This window comes from Labrus bergylta, chromosome 8, assembly GCF_963930695.1.
Source record: "Labrus bergylta chromosome 8, fLabBer1.1, whole genome shotgun sequence".
NCBI lineage: Eukaryota > Metazoa > Chordata > Actinopteri > Labriformes > Labridae > Labrus > Labrus bergylta.
The window spans coordinates 30,039,173-30,053,359 of NC_089202.1; the positions used below are offsets into that span (position 1 = coordinate 30,039,173).

Sequence of the window (14,187 nt, forward strand, 5' to 3'; positions counted from 1 at the left end):
ATATTGACGTAATTAACTTATCGGATATCTGACTGACGGCGCCGATCCACGTCACAGATCAAGAAAGATGGTTGGGCGCTTTAAACCTTCTAAACTTGTACAGTTTGCTTTGAAGACGTTCAGACTGAATTGTATGAAGTGTTTACAAACCGTCTCCATGACGACGTACAGACAATATGAATCAGCTCCTTCTATATGATCTAAAGTAAAACTCTTAAACTTCAGATTAAAACTTTTAATTTGAAAAACCTGACAGCTGTTGCTCCTTCCTGTTTGTATGTGAAGCCAGTGAAAGCAATGTAATGCCGGGTTTTCTGCAGCTTTGTGTAGCCTCACATAAAACCAACAACAACTTTAACACTATTAGTTTTGATATAAAAGTATCAGTATCAGGTCAGAACTGGAAAAAGTGGATCGGTGCCTCTCTGTTGTTTGGTGTATATTCAGCTGCTCTGCTGCTGGTTTGACTTTTGTTTGCTAATGCTGCTTCCCAGCCACACTGTGATTTCTAGTTGCCATGTTACCATAAGCCACTTGTCCTTAGATTTACCTTTTGAATTCTTGCTGGACTGAGATTTGTGTCTGTCTCTTTTTAACTCAAAATAAAAACGATTCAGCTGTTTTTAATTGTAGAAACGTCTGCATGTGCAGCACGATCATATATGGGTTTTTTTTTCTTTTGATTGCTTACTTCATCACAGAAAGCCTTTTTAAAATCAGTGTCTTACAGCTTTAGGGACAGCTTACTTGCAGTTAGTAATAATTTTCAAGGCGTTAGAAATTTCTATTACTTCATCTTAGGACGTGTCTCCTTTTAAATATTTGATCTGCTTCCAAAAAAAAATCGTCTTTTTAGAGGTCACTGCAGGTCAAACTGGCCCTGTGGAGCCCTGATGTTCTGTGTGAACAGCTGTCATATTGCTCCTGGTGCCTTGTCAGGGTTTGTCTAGGCGATGGAGGGCTGATGTAATGATGAATAAAGGACTTATTTTACCTTTCATTCAAACAATCCATATTAAGATATTGCGTCTACAGAGCGGTCAAACATATTTATGTGTTGATGTCGTAATCAGTCCTCATCTCTCACATCTTTCAGCCCAGCAGGGTTTCTCTCGTCCCCTCTGCTCTGACTTTTGTAGATAAGTTACCGTTATCCTGTGTGATCTGTGTTTATGATGAGGCAGATTTATGACTGGCACATGTGATGATACTATCTGATAATATCCACTGGTTTCTAGTAATTACATTTATTCTGGCAGAGGATTTAAAAAGTGAATTCCTGCTGGGGATTTCCTCCTGTATTCTAGTAAAGAGCCACAAAGATCAACCGTTTGTGCTTTTGTGGTTTTAAAGTGCGATTTCTTGAACTGTTCCTCTCTTCCTGTTATGCGATCGAAAAGCATTTGACGGGAAGAATTTTTCCCATCTTGATTTTATACATTTGCAAATTCAGAAATTAAATTCCACCAGTTTTTCTATTTTTCACTCTTTACTTGAAATTATTAAAATTATACTCCTCCTGAAATGATTTATCCCTAACCCCTAACCCAACCCTAAATTCTGGTTGGTGTTTTTTGTTTTGGATTTTGAAAATTTCAAAAAACAAAAGAATCCAAAAAGATCAAGTACTTTGAGTAAGCTTCCAGTTTAAAAAAACCGAAGGCACTTGTTATTACAGTTTCAATTTAGATTAAAGATCATGTAAACAACAATGTCCTGCTGCTGTTTCTCAATGTCCAACATTGCAAACTTTTGCAACTCTGAAATTCTCCATGTTTTTCATTTACAGTCATTTACACAGAGCCTTTAAGCTATATAGCATTAGCCACTTAAATACAAATTAACCCAGGATATGTCCATAGCTTTAGATGGCTGCGATGTACTAAAGATGTAGATTATGATTCAGGTATTTCATATATAGCTTATCACACTTCCTGTATCGGTGTGTAGCGCTTAGAGTTTTTTATAAGCTTGTGAAAGAGCTCAATCCACTCAGAGGTTATTACCTAAAGATTGGCCTTACACTTCAACTCAGTAAATGATGAAGTCCTGACTAAAGCCTCCCTTGCGGGCAGACTCTCCATTTCTGTCCCCGCTTCATACCTCTCATGAATAAGAGAAATAATAGAATATCACGCCTTGCTAATAGAGCACAAGGCCGACACGAGTGAGCTGTTGCTAACGCCTAAATAGGCACAGTCTCTTGTGAGAAAATGGCTTACTCTGGTTTTTGCTGTAGTTATCTGGCTCTCCCTGCAGCTTAAAGCTGAGTTCATTGATTTTGCATGAGATAGTATTTCAGGAGGCTTGATAGTGAGCTGTACCAGCAGCCCTTCCTATTGATGTACATTCCCTACAAGCCTGTACTTTTTTTTTTTTTTTTTTTGCCATCCTCCATCCTGAGCCAGCGTTGTCTTGTTCCCTTTCTTGTTCCCTTTGTCCTGAGGTAGCACACCCCTCTTCTTGTTTCCCCTCTTCATTGTTGAGAGTGGAGCCGTACAGTTGGAGATATTGGAGGAAAGATAAGGACGGATCGTTTCTCATTGCCAGAGCTCCGTCCTCTGATCCATATGCAAGGTAGACATCATAGAGTGGCTGAAGATAAGAAGAGAGAGCTGCTGCTCTGTCACAAAAAATCCCCGCAACTATTTCAAGTCACACACACTCATCCTGTAGAGTTTTTGGACTAATGTGAAATTCGCAGGTCCTAAAGATAGATTTTAATTCAGGGTTGGAAATGAGCTAATTAATGTAGGCTTGTTACTCTGTTCATCCAATTAGCTGGTTAAATCATTGATGTAAGTGCGTATTATAAAAGGAGCTCGTGTTTTTTCTGCCTCAACAAAAGAGTCCAGGTATTAATGTGCTGGATAAAATAAATGAAACAATTTGATCACAGACAATAATTTAGTCTTTAGAGGACTGTAATCACCTCAGTCTTTTGCACAAACTCCGGTTACACATTTTAGTTTTCAGATGTAGCCTGAGGAGTTTAACACAGAGGTACCTTAAAGCTGGCCGCACATGAGACGGTTAAACGTGGGACAGACTTGACAGTCTCAACAGATTTAAAACATAATAATATCTGAATGCACACACTAGAGGACTCGACCAGACCGGGAGACCCCACACCTGCAGTTTGTAGTAATGATTCACAGACACAAGATCTCACTGAAACTTGCGTGATCAAATGTGACTTTAGAAGAAAAACAAAAATGGAGGACGGTCGGCATCGTCAGCCGGCTGTCCTGCTCTCTGTTTTGTTTTGCTGCGAAAAACAGAAAGTGAGAAAAACCATACAGATGAAATCGTTCAGAAGGCGGATCATGTTCTGCTTTATACAGTTTGCAGTGCAGGCTGCGGGTGGGTTGCACCATACGGTCGTGATGCTTCCAAGTCCGCTCTCATTGGCTGCATCCGGTATTCCGTCGGAGGCAGTGTGTAGTGTGTAGTGCACACATACATACTGTATATGTGGTTAAAACAATACACTGAGTACGTCTACATGGATCTGAGCCTTATCCCGGTTTTGATCATATTCGGGACATACACACAGAGGAACCTGGTTATTCTTATGACGTTGAAGGAGCTGCTTAGAGACCCCACAGTGAGGGGTGAGAGGGCTTGAGTCCATGATGGATATCGAGTCCAGAGCACAGCCCAGGACAGAACTTGCCCTCTTGACCAGTTTCCTGTCCTGCTAACTCCAAAGTACCTCAGTCTCCTCAGAGGGTGCAGACAACTTTGGACCTCCTTGTTGTTTGAGCAGTTTGTTGTTGATGTGAACAGCCAGGTGTTTGTGTGTCTCCTCCTGTCCTTGGATGATCACCGCTGTAAGAGTCTAACAACATCTTCTTTGTCTTGCTGAAGATGTTTAAGCTCACAGCTGTCAACAAAGTCCAGGATGGACATTTTGTGAAGATTTGAGGACTATGTAGGAAAAGTCTCTTAAGTGCGTCGCCACATTCAGAGAGGAAATATGCAATTTGGTAAGAGTCTGAGAAAATGGAAAACATTCTCTAAAATAAGAAAGTACTTCAAATAGAAGAATCACTGCCAAACAAAAGATTTAACAGACTGAGATTGATGGATCTAAAGGCTTTGAATGCCTACTGTAACCACATGAGTCCAAACATGTTTGGAAACAGTGATTACCTTCAGCTTTTCAGATATTGGAAGATAAATTACAGTTTTGTTTTTTGCCATTTCTTGCTAAATACAGAAGATCTGGGATTATGTTTGACTCAACCTTTTTGCAAAAATCCTCTGACTTTGCAGGATCACAGATTTTGATGTTCATGCCTCTATTTGGATTGGATAGAGTAGGAAATCAGTGAGAGACAGAGCGGGAAATGACGTGCAGAAAGGAGCATTAAGTCTGAGCCATCTTCCCCCAGGATCACAGATTTACAGATAAAATATGAAGTGTGGTGCTCATTAAAGGAAGTTTTGGCTCAACTTTATGCAGCTCATGTTGAAGTAAAGTGACCACATGTAAAAATGCAGTAATGTAAATGTTTTGTTCTCTTTATAATCTGTAGTTATGGATCCAGTCATGCTGCTTCAAACATCAGCTGATGCTTTTCTTATTGTGAACAACTTTTGATCAGTGTTAAAAATTTCTCTTGCCAGACAGCTTTTGAGATTAGCGTTGCCTTGACAACTGAGGGGTAAAAAAAAAAAAAAAAGAAGGCTGATTAAATTTTCCACTATTTGCATGCCATCAGGAAGAGTGGGATTTAGTGGGGATGCCTGTCTCTTGCTGATTAGCTTTTTAAATTGCAGTGTGCAGCTTGCCACTTGCATGTTTATCAAAGAAGGGATTCTCTCGGAGGCTCCTCAACACATTTCAACGGCTGATAGAGGCCGAGGTGTAAAGAACGGACAGTTGAAAAGACAACATGTCCACACATCCTAAAAGTTATAGGGGAGATATTTCAAGGAAAAATATAACTACATTGACATCGTTTAAGACATGAAAGTATACCTGCAGCAGCCTCTTTTTAGGTCTAACATTTAAAACGAAGCAGCATGCCGTTGACTTCCTGCTCTCCTGAAGTTTCTGAGTCTACATCTGCATTTGATGGAAACATAGAGACTGTGCTGGGAAAGTTGAGTAGAGTTCATCATTTGAGAAAGTCAATAAATCAGTAGGTCAGTGGGAAGGAAATTATTTTAGAAGTACTGTTTTTGTTTCAGTATGTCGCAGACCCCAGGAAGAGAACCTATTTGTGCAATTTGGACATCTCTCTTTTCCTCATTGCAGCTTTTTGATAAAAAAATGTCTGAAGATCTTATGTTTTTTTAAAGCTTCTGTACTTTTAAATACTTTCAATCATTACAAGAACAGATTTAACAGAGATTGTAACATTTAATTAAACTTCATATAGTAAAGTATCTTTATATCAAAACTGTTGACACCCTTTCTTCCAACAATCATAATCACCATGACAGATGATTATTGATGGGGGAAACCTCGGTTGCTCACGGTAAAAACTTTGTAACATTGTTCAGTAAAGGGTTTTGGTAAACCTCTGTTTGTATATTTACAGCCTTCTATGATTGGGGATGAACCAGGATCTTTGTAGCAGCCGAAATCAACAATGTTTGAGCTCATCGATACTGATATCGAGCCTCGCTCGCTGTGTCATTTAGATCAAATCACTGCTGCAAAAAAACACATCCAAGCAAGCACAATTACTTAAGCATTATGGGTCAAATTAAACCAAAATGCAGCACCTTCGACTGTCTTCAACAAACTCTGTGAACTCCAGCTTCTGCTGCAGGACAGTCCTCCTTCTCCTCCACTCAGAGCAGCTCTGAGATCACCAGAGCTTTGTAACTAGTTCCCGTGGTTAAAATAATGGTATCCAATGTTGAAACACTCCGGTTCCCAACCCAAGTCACTACGAGCTACTGCCACCCCAAATACAAAACAACAGTAAGGTCTTTTACCTGCTCTTTTGTAAAGTGTCTTGAAATGACAGCTGTTATGAATTGGCACTATACTTATAAAGATTGATTGATGAATACGCTTGCTGGTACTCCTGCATTGCTGAGCTATAAAAGAAAAGTGCTGAGATATATCTGACGTAAGGTTATATAAAGCGTGAGGCTGGAGGGGCAAAAGTCATTTTTCTGACTTTTGTTGTAACTTTACTTTAAGTCATTTCAGTTTTTGTAGCTCCACTGTAACACCTCCTCTGTCTGTTTACTGCACCGTTAAAGCACCAGAGGAGGGAGAGTCATTGTCAAAGCGAGCGCTCTCCACTCCAGCTTCTCTTAATCAGCGAGGGGAGGAAGCAGAGGTGAAGCCCGGTGGGACGCTGACAGCTCTGACCCGGGAGAGAGAGAGCCTCCCATGGAGTGTTTGTGTCTGTGTGTGCAAATGGCTCTCACTGGGTCATTAAGCATATTTCTTTTTCTCTTTAAGTGTGGTACAGTGTGTATGTGTGTGTGTGTGGAGAAAACGATGAAGTTTCAGACTTGATGAAGAAATAGTTCTGTTACAAGTTTACGAGTACGTGATGATGCAAAAGTTTCTTTAAAAAAACATTTTAGACATTTTCTTGTAGGTGTTTTACTTCTGTTTGTTAAAGTCTGTCAGAGCGTGAAGTAGTCACATTATATGTCATCATCAAAAAAGGTTCAACGCTGCTTGCTGCCTTCAATGCCACATATTGCACAGCCTGATGATTTTCTCTTTTCTTAAATAGTGCAAAAGGGAGTTTTTTTAAACAGGAATGTTCTAGAAAGTGATGATTTTTCTATTTGTAGCTTTTAGCGATGTTTGAATTTGTTTTTTTTAGGGAGCCTTTTATAAAATCTGGCCAGGGACAACAGATGTAAATTTGCCTTTTGGCTAACTCTGTCATATTTACCAAAATGTTTATTAATATGCAATGTCCCTGTAAAAAATAAATAAATAAATAAATAAAGGGGCAGCTGTGGATCAGTGGTACAGTCAGTCTGCTCTCAAACTGGAAGGTCGAGGGTTTGATCCCCAGCTCCTGCAGCGACATGTCCGATGTGTCCTTGGGAAGTTGCTCCTGCTGCTTCTTCAGAGGCGTATAAATGTGAATAAGTGGATTAATTAATACTGATGGACACTTCACATACCTTGATTCATGTTATATTTTGACCAAAGCACAAATCAGATGTTTCATTTAGACCACAGGGGGACTGCTTTAAATGAGGTACAATATCCTCTTTAAGATATTTAAGTTTAAACACGACGGCTTCCTGTTAAAGATGTGTGACCACATGTTGACTATTCTTGAAAATCCTGTATTGAATTTAAAGATGAGGGTGAACAACACAGTCGAAAACATCTTGTTAACAAACTACATCTATCATGGCGTTGCTGTTCACCGTGATTTTCGGTGCCCGTGATCGCATGTGGAAATGAGAATCCTGGAGATTTGGAGGCAATCACTGCTTGCAGACACATAACAAGGTGCAATAGCTCCCCGAGAGAGGGAAGGTAAAGGATGGGGAACGGTTTGAGACAGAGGAATTGGTGCAGAGAGGGGTGACAGAGTTAACGGGGCTGGGAGCTGGAGAGGTAATGGGAGGGGGGGGGGGGGGGTGGGAGAGTGACAAGGAAGAGGGGCGCTGCTGGAACGGAGAGGGGGAGAGGAGCGGGTGAAGCAGGTAGAGCCGCTAGATGAGATAAAGAAGAAATCATTCAGTCAATCAGGCCGGGCCGCGGTGCAATCATCAGATCTCATCTGTTTTCAAGAGCAATTCTGCCTTTTATTGAGCTGTTGTGCCTCAAACAGGGAGGCTACAAAGGGAACATTAACCCTTTCAGTGCTGCATCAGTGCTGCATCCACCTGCACCACATGTCAACAGCACCAACACGATCACAGATTAAATATGACTTGAGTTTTTTAGACTTTATTTCAGATGATACTTCTGCCTTTACTTGAATATGGCAGCTATAGGGAGACAAGAAATGTTCAGAGGAAGGGGAAGAGGAGTAGGAGACGACATGGACCAAACAGAATCAGATTCAGGATCAGGGATCGAACCTTCGACCAGGCAGCATGACGAGGACTGTCTCCTCTGTACATGAGACGCCTGCTCTCTGTTTAAACTAAAGCAGCGCCCTATGAATCTGTTTTTAATGAAAACTTCTGAACTTCAATCACAACAAGCTGTGTTGTAAATAATGAGGTCATTTATATTCTTTCAGGAGTTATGAATCTTGGAGAGAACTTTTGAAATATTTGAAATTCTATCATTTATCCCTAAAGGCCCTGACACACGGGCGGTCGTCGCCCTAGTTTTTGCGGTGTGTCCGGCTCCGTCGCTACCCGTCGGCCACTGTCAACCTTTTTTTGGCTGATGTTGAATCAGCGTCAGGAATCTCTCTGATTGGCTGTTCTGAGTCTCTCCTGCCAGACCTCCTAGTTTTTTTTCTGCAGAAAGTCCTTGTGAGCTGATGTGAGAACACTGCAGGATATTATCGGGAGAATTCACCTCTAGCCAATGAGTGTTACATGTCACTGTTAAAAGAATGAAGGGATCTACCTACGCATGTACAGGACAGAATCAGAAAAGTTATAAGACATTCCCGTTTGTCCACAGGAAGCACCAAAACATCCACACAAACTGAAAGTTCAAAGCTCACTGGGGCATTAAAAAAATGTTTTATCAGCTTATTTACTCACATAAATGTTAAACTTTGAGTTCTGAGGCTTAAGAAATCAAATGATTTAATTCCTAATTGCGTTTGTTGGTTCCAGATGGGAGCAGAAAAGTCAGCGGGGAAGTGACCAAGCCCATCTACGGCTGCCAGGTCACCATCCAATCAGAGCAGGAGAAACAGATGATGAAGATGTACCGCAGGGAGGAGAAGAGAGAGAGGAAGAGAGGCAAAGGAGGAGACGACAGCGACGCATCGGATGCTCTCTTGACCTTTGACCCCAGAGAGATGAGAGCTCTGAGGTATGAAACTTTTTCTGTGCGTCCATCCCCTCCGTGCTCGTTGGTATTTAAACCAACACGCTTCAACACCAGAGCTTCACAAAATGAAAAATAAAAAGGATAGAAGCTGCAGCTCGTCACATTTTTCAATATTTTTTCTGAAAGTTTAATTTCAGAGGTTAAAAAAACAGAAAAAGGAGCAGCGATCTGTTTAATTAAAAAGTTAGTATGGCCAAATCCAGCCCAGTGTGAAGGAACAGATTAGCAGAGAGGTAAGCCACTTAAAGACGCACACATCTCCGTCTCTTCATTTGAATCATCCGCTGCACAATATTCCTCCTGAAGCAGAAAACACGATGGATCCCCCGAGAGACAGAGACAACCATGAGCCTCATTCACCAACACTTCAAGGAAGGAAACATGTTGAGGCAGATTTCAAGTAGGGCTGACACTGAGGACTATTTGGTAACTCTTTATTTTGATCGTTCATTTGTTGACACTCAACAAGCTAGCAGAAGATATTTCATTGTTTTTTAAAAACAGGTTACTAACCCTAACTGCTTATATATTGAATTTCAATTAATGGAATATTTCTACTTGTCTACTGTTGAAAAATGTATGTTGAATATGAACTGACACACTGTTGATATGTGACTGAATATCTACTGACAGCTTGTTGAGTGTCAACAGATGGACTTTCAAAATAAAATGTTACAGACTATTTAAATCATCAGTATGTACGAGGGCTCATCTTGAGTTTCTTTCTAGCAGCTTCCACACCGTGTTACTTTCCTTTTTTTTTTTTAACACTCCAGATATGTTTTTCTTTTCTTGCAGGGAGCACGCCCTGCTGACTGCCCGACGTGAGCCCGTGTTCAGCAGAGAGAGAGTGTACGAACGCATCCGATATCCCAACGTCTACGACTGCTACGCAGAGGCCACAAAGAGTCCTGCGTTTGTGGGAGGAGCCAAGGTGAGCGGGATGTGTCCACTTTTTGTCTGCATAATCCTTTACACCTATTTAAAACAGGAAAAAATGTAGAAGTGAGTGCTGCACTGGGTCAAAAAACAAAATAAAGAAAGAAAAAACCTATTTAAAACAAGGGTCAAGCTCTTTAGTTGCAGTGATGTAAGATTCTTCTAAATTTCTGAAATATGAAAGCCATGACTCACTTGTTTCTACACCAGAGACATTAAAATATTTATTCCTATAAATGTGTGTACATGGTCACCTACATGTACTGTAGGTTTGTTTCATATTTTTATTTCAAAGGAGCATAAAGGAAATGATAACATAAAAAATAGAAGAATTCTTCAGAGTATTTGTCTTTTTTCCGACTTTGGATGTCCTCCAAGTTTGAGACAGTGTTTTTTTTTTTTTTTAAACCCAGGTTTGTTATTTTCGAGTCCTTGAGGTCATTCTTGAGATCTGTCTTTTCTTCTGTTTGTTTTTTTTATCGGTGTGACATTTAGTTGCTGCTTCCCGAGGGAATCCGCAGAGACAACAGTAAGATGTATGAAGAGGTGGAGATCCCGCCCAACGAACCCATGCCCATTGGCTTTGAAGAGAAGCCTGTCTACATCTCTGAACTGGATGAGGTAGGAGCCACTCTGTACTCTTCTGCGTGCGTGCGTGCGTGCGTGCGTGCGTGCGTGCGTGCGTGCGTGCGTGCGTGCGTGCGTGCGTGCGTGCGTGCGTGCGTCTGAGCACCATGGTTGGGTCACTGGGAGGTTTTTGAAGACTGACAGTGACATTTCTACTTACAGGAAAAAGCAGAACTATTGCATGTGTTACTGTAAACTAAGGAACTTTAGGCATGCATCAAACTGAATCTCTAAATCCCTCTCCGCTTCATGGCTTCAATTACTTTTTGGAAAAAAAAACAAACAGCATGCACATCCAAACCATTGAGTACTGGGTGCTGGACAAAAAATGTATTATCACAAAGGCAAAAAGAAAACATTATGCAGTTCTCACAATAGCAGAAATCTCCTGGAAAAACTCCTGATATTTCCAGAAGGAGCTGCATGTGTGAACGCAAACAGCCACATTTTTCACTCTCTCTTCACCCGGAGTTTCTCCTGCCAGACTTCTAGTATTTTTCTGCAGAGAGTCATAGTGAGCTGATGTGAGAACGCAGCAGGATATTATCAGGACAATTCCCCTCGAGCCAATAGGAAGGGCAGTGACGTTTATATATTTGGACTGCTGCATGGTGCATAGAGTGTCTGCATGCGACCACGACTACACGTAGCAGTGATATACAGACAAATATTCTCCTTCCGCTACTTCTGCATCGTTTTTTTTCCCGTCACCTCTTACCTCAGGAGGCCCCGCCCCCCTCCTGTCTGTCAGGGATAGTCTCCAGCTGTGAGGAGCATATGTGAACAGACAGGTCAGGAGAATCTCCAGAGCAGTCCTCCTGAAATGATCTAGATATTATACTGGAGTGCAGATGTGAAAACTGCTTCAGTCCGTACAACAGAAGCTGTTTCAAGTCTCATTTAATGGAACTTATCCTCACATGACGTTTTAGGCCACGATAAAGCTGCAATGCTTCTCTACCAACAGACATCCAGAGCTAACAATCAGCTTTTATAGACGACTGCGCTGTCTCCCAACTTATTTTTTTGCTTCCTTTTTGGCCAGTCAGACCGTAAATTAGGCCACGCAAAGAAAAGGGAGTCTTCGGCGGATATTAGAGAGTCACCGATTGTGAAAATCAGTGCCTTAACCGATGTTTGATTCATAACTTCCTTTGGTGTAAGATTCCCACAATGCTGGCATTTTCTTTCATGTTTGAGAATGAAAACAGAGCAGAGTTTGTCCAACAGGTGACCTCATCTGTCCAATAAAAATCCTCTTCTCTGAATCAGTAGTCAGGTCTCCTAGATATCAGCATTAAATTGATAAGACACAATATGTCGATACCTTTCACTCGGGCCGATGCCGTCTGATACCGATGTCAAACCGATGCATCGGTAAGAGCCTTGAAAAATTGTCACTCCCAGAGGATCATCATTTTCAGACTAAAGCTGATTGATTTGCTGTTTTAATTCAAACATTGACACTAATGATACTTGGTCTGGTCAGATATTTGGTGTAATTATGACTCTGATGTTGTTAAAAGATTATATACCTGATAGTTTGAATCTTCCCTTCGCCCTAACCCAAAGGGATTCCATGACTGGATTTGCAGCTTCAGATCTGATGTGTACTCCCTCCACAGCAATGGCTGACTTTTCCAGCTCTGCATCTCAGCGTCTCATTTTGAAGTAAATCCGTGTGAACACTTACACCGGCCTGCTCGTCTGTTCAGCTGCCAGGAGAGCGTGAGACGCCACCGGTGTGTGTGTTTGGTCCCTGTTATCCTCCATCTGAGTGAACAGGAGAGGACTGCAGCTGTAATGGCCGCTGAACGATGTTCCTTCTTAATGGAAGTGCTGTAGCTCTCAGCCGACTGTCAGCAGGCACAATGACCCGTCAGTCTGGCTTGACACCTTGACTGACAAACCCACACTCATACTGGTGCACACACACACACACACACACACACACACACACACACCCTCCAGCCTCTGGCGGTCTTTAACCCGACCACCAATGGGCAGAGTTAAAGGGCAGCAGGCTGGAAAAGCAGGAGTCCAGTCTGCTCGGTCCTCAGGGACGAGGTCTGGCAGGAGAATCCTCCAAAACACATCATTGTCTTTGAAGGCTCGGCTCCCGCCCTGTCTGCCGAGGGGGGCTCTGTAATCCATCATTACTGCCTCACTAGTGAAGATGCAACAGTGCAAAAGGTCACCTCCTCTCCTCTCAATCTGGCCTTTTGTTGATGAAGAACCTAAACTATGAAAGGCGTAAAGCTCACAAGTATTTTGTCACACTTCAGGAGACTGGTGTAACTGCTCACCTCTCTTAACCTTCCTGTCAATCATGCTAATGGACATCATAATAAAAAAACAAGGACTGGGTTCTTTGTACGTGTGTGCGTGTGTGCGTGTGTGTCATTGTTTGTGGGCTGAAGTGTGTGTGTGTGTCTCTCGCTGTGACAAATTGATGGACGAATGGTTTAATCACAATTACGCTGTTGTTGTTTTCACAGTTTGTGATACTGGCTCAGGTGTGTGTGTATGTGTGTGTGTGTGTGTGTGCAGCGTGAGCGCTGATCTCTTCAATGCCTGTCAATTTCGATCCTCATCACGGTGTTCTTTGAGGGTGTGACAATTAATCTTTCCATTAGGCACGGAGGTTTGTCCAGGCAGCACCAGTCAAATAAGATTTGCTGAATAAATGAACAGCAGTGTTAACGTTCATAGATTCCTTCCCTTTTTGTTGGGATTGCCTTTATTTGCCTTCTTGTGCTCTAAACTTCTGTAGGTAGAAGTTGAGAAAAAAGGATGAAAAATGTCTTCCTCAAAGACTAGCTTTTAGCACCAATCGTTCATGCCATTGCACACTGAGTCTGTTTTTTTTGGTCTGAAATTGAGGCACGTTAATGAATAAATAAATACGATCTCATGTTATGTCACTCATGTTTGCACACTTTTTCACATCCATCCCTCTGTGTGTGTGGCTGTCCTTAGTGTCCGTCAGCTGCTGTTCAGGATCAGTCGCTTTGCAGAAATTGGTGGAGTTCCTTTTTAATGTGTGGTTCCAGTATAGAGAGCAGCGTATCAAAGTGCTGTACAGTTTCTTCTACCACTCTTTTAAAGAGGACATATCATCCCCCTCCTCCACCTTTTCAAACAGTCCCCCTCCTCCACCTTTTCAAACAGTCCCCCTGTGGTCTAAATGAAACATCTGTGCTGTGGTCAAAATATAACATGAATCAAGCACCAGAGGAGGTTTGTGACCCTGTATAAACCAGCTCTCTCAGAACTCTCCGTTTTGGTGTGTGTGTCTCTTTAAATGTAATGACCCCCCCCCCCCCCCGAGTTTTCCCGGTAGACATCACTCCTCTGTAGAGAGAATAAAAATGGTGGACTTGTACAAAAGTTTTGTTCTAGTCTGGGGGTGGAGTCCATGGGTGGAGATACCAGGGGAGGGGAGGGGATTTTTTTTTTTTTTTTTTTACCAGAATCCCACTGTGACATCACAAGGAGAGCACATTTGAAATAGAGCATTTTTCTCTGTGTTGTAAGACTTATGCAGACCACAAACAAAGGACTGGATGGGTTCATTTCACATTTTGTGGGTCAGTAGACTCTCAGGTTACCCAAATATATGTTCAGAAATTAGGCTTTATGAAAAGGAT

The 14,187-nt window shown here is 41.8% G+C and overlaps 1 protein-coding gene across 4 annotated transcripts in view; it reads left to right on the forward strand.

Moving 5' to 3' along the window:
- Window positions 1-14,187, forward strand: part of ascc3 (activating signal cointegrator 1 complex subunit 3) — a 134,965-nt gene that overhangs the window by 16,320 nt on the left and 104,458 nt on the right. For all 4 annotated transcript variants that reach the window (XM_065957785.1, XM_065957784.1, XM_065957786.1 and 1 more), the window contains exons 6-8: window positions 8,752-8,953; window positions 9,770-9,905; window positions 10,406-10,531. In XM_065957785.1, the coding sequence (XP_065813857.1) occupies window positions 8,752-8,953; window positions 9,770-9,905; window positions 10,406-10,531 (464 nt within the window). The remainder of the gene's footprint in view (window positions 1-8,751; window positions 8,954-9,769; window positions 9,906-10,405; window positions 10,532-14,187) is intronic.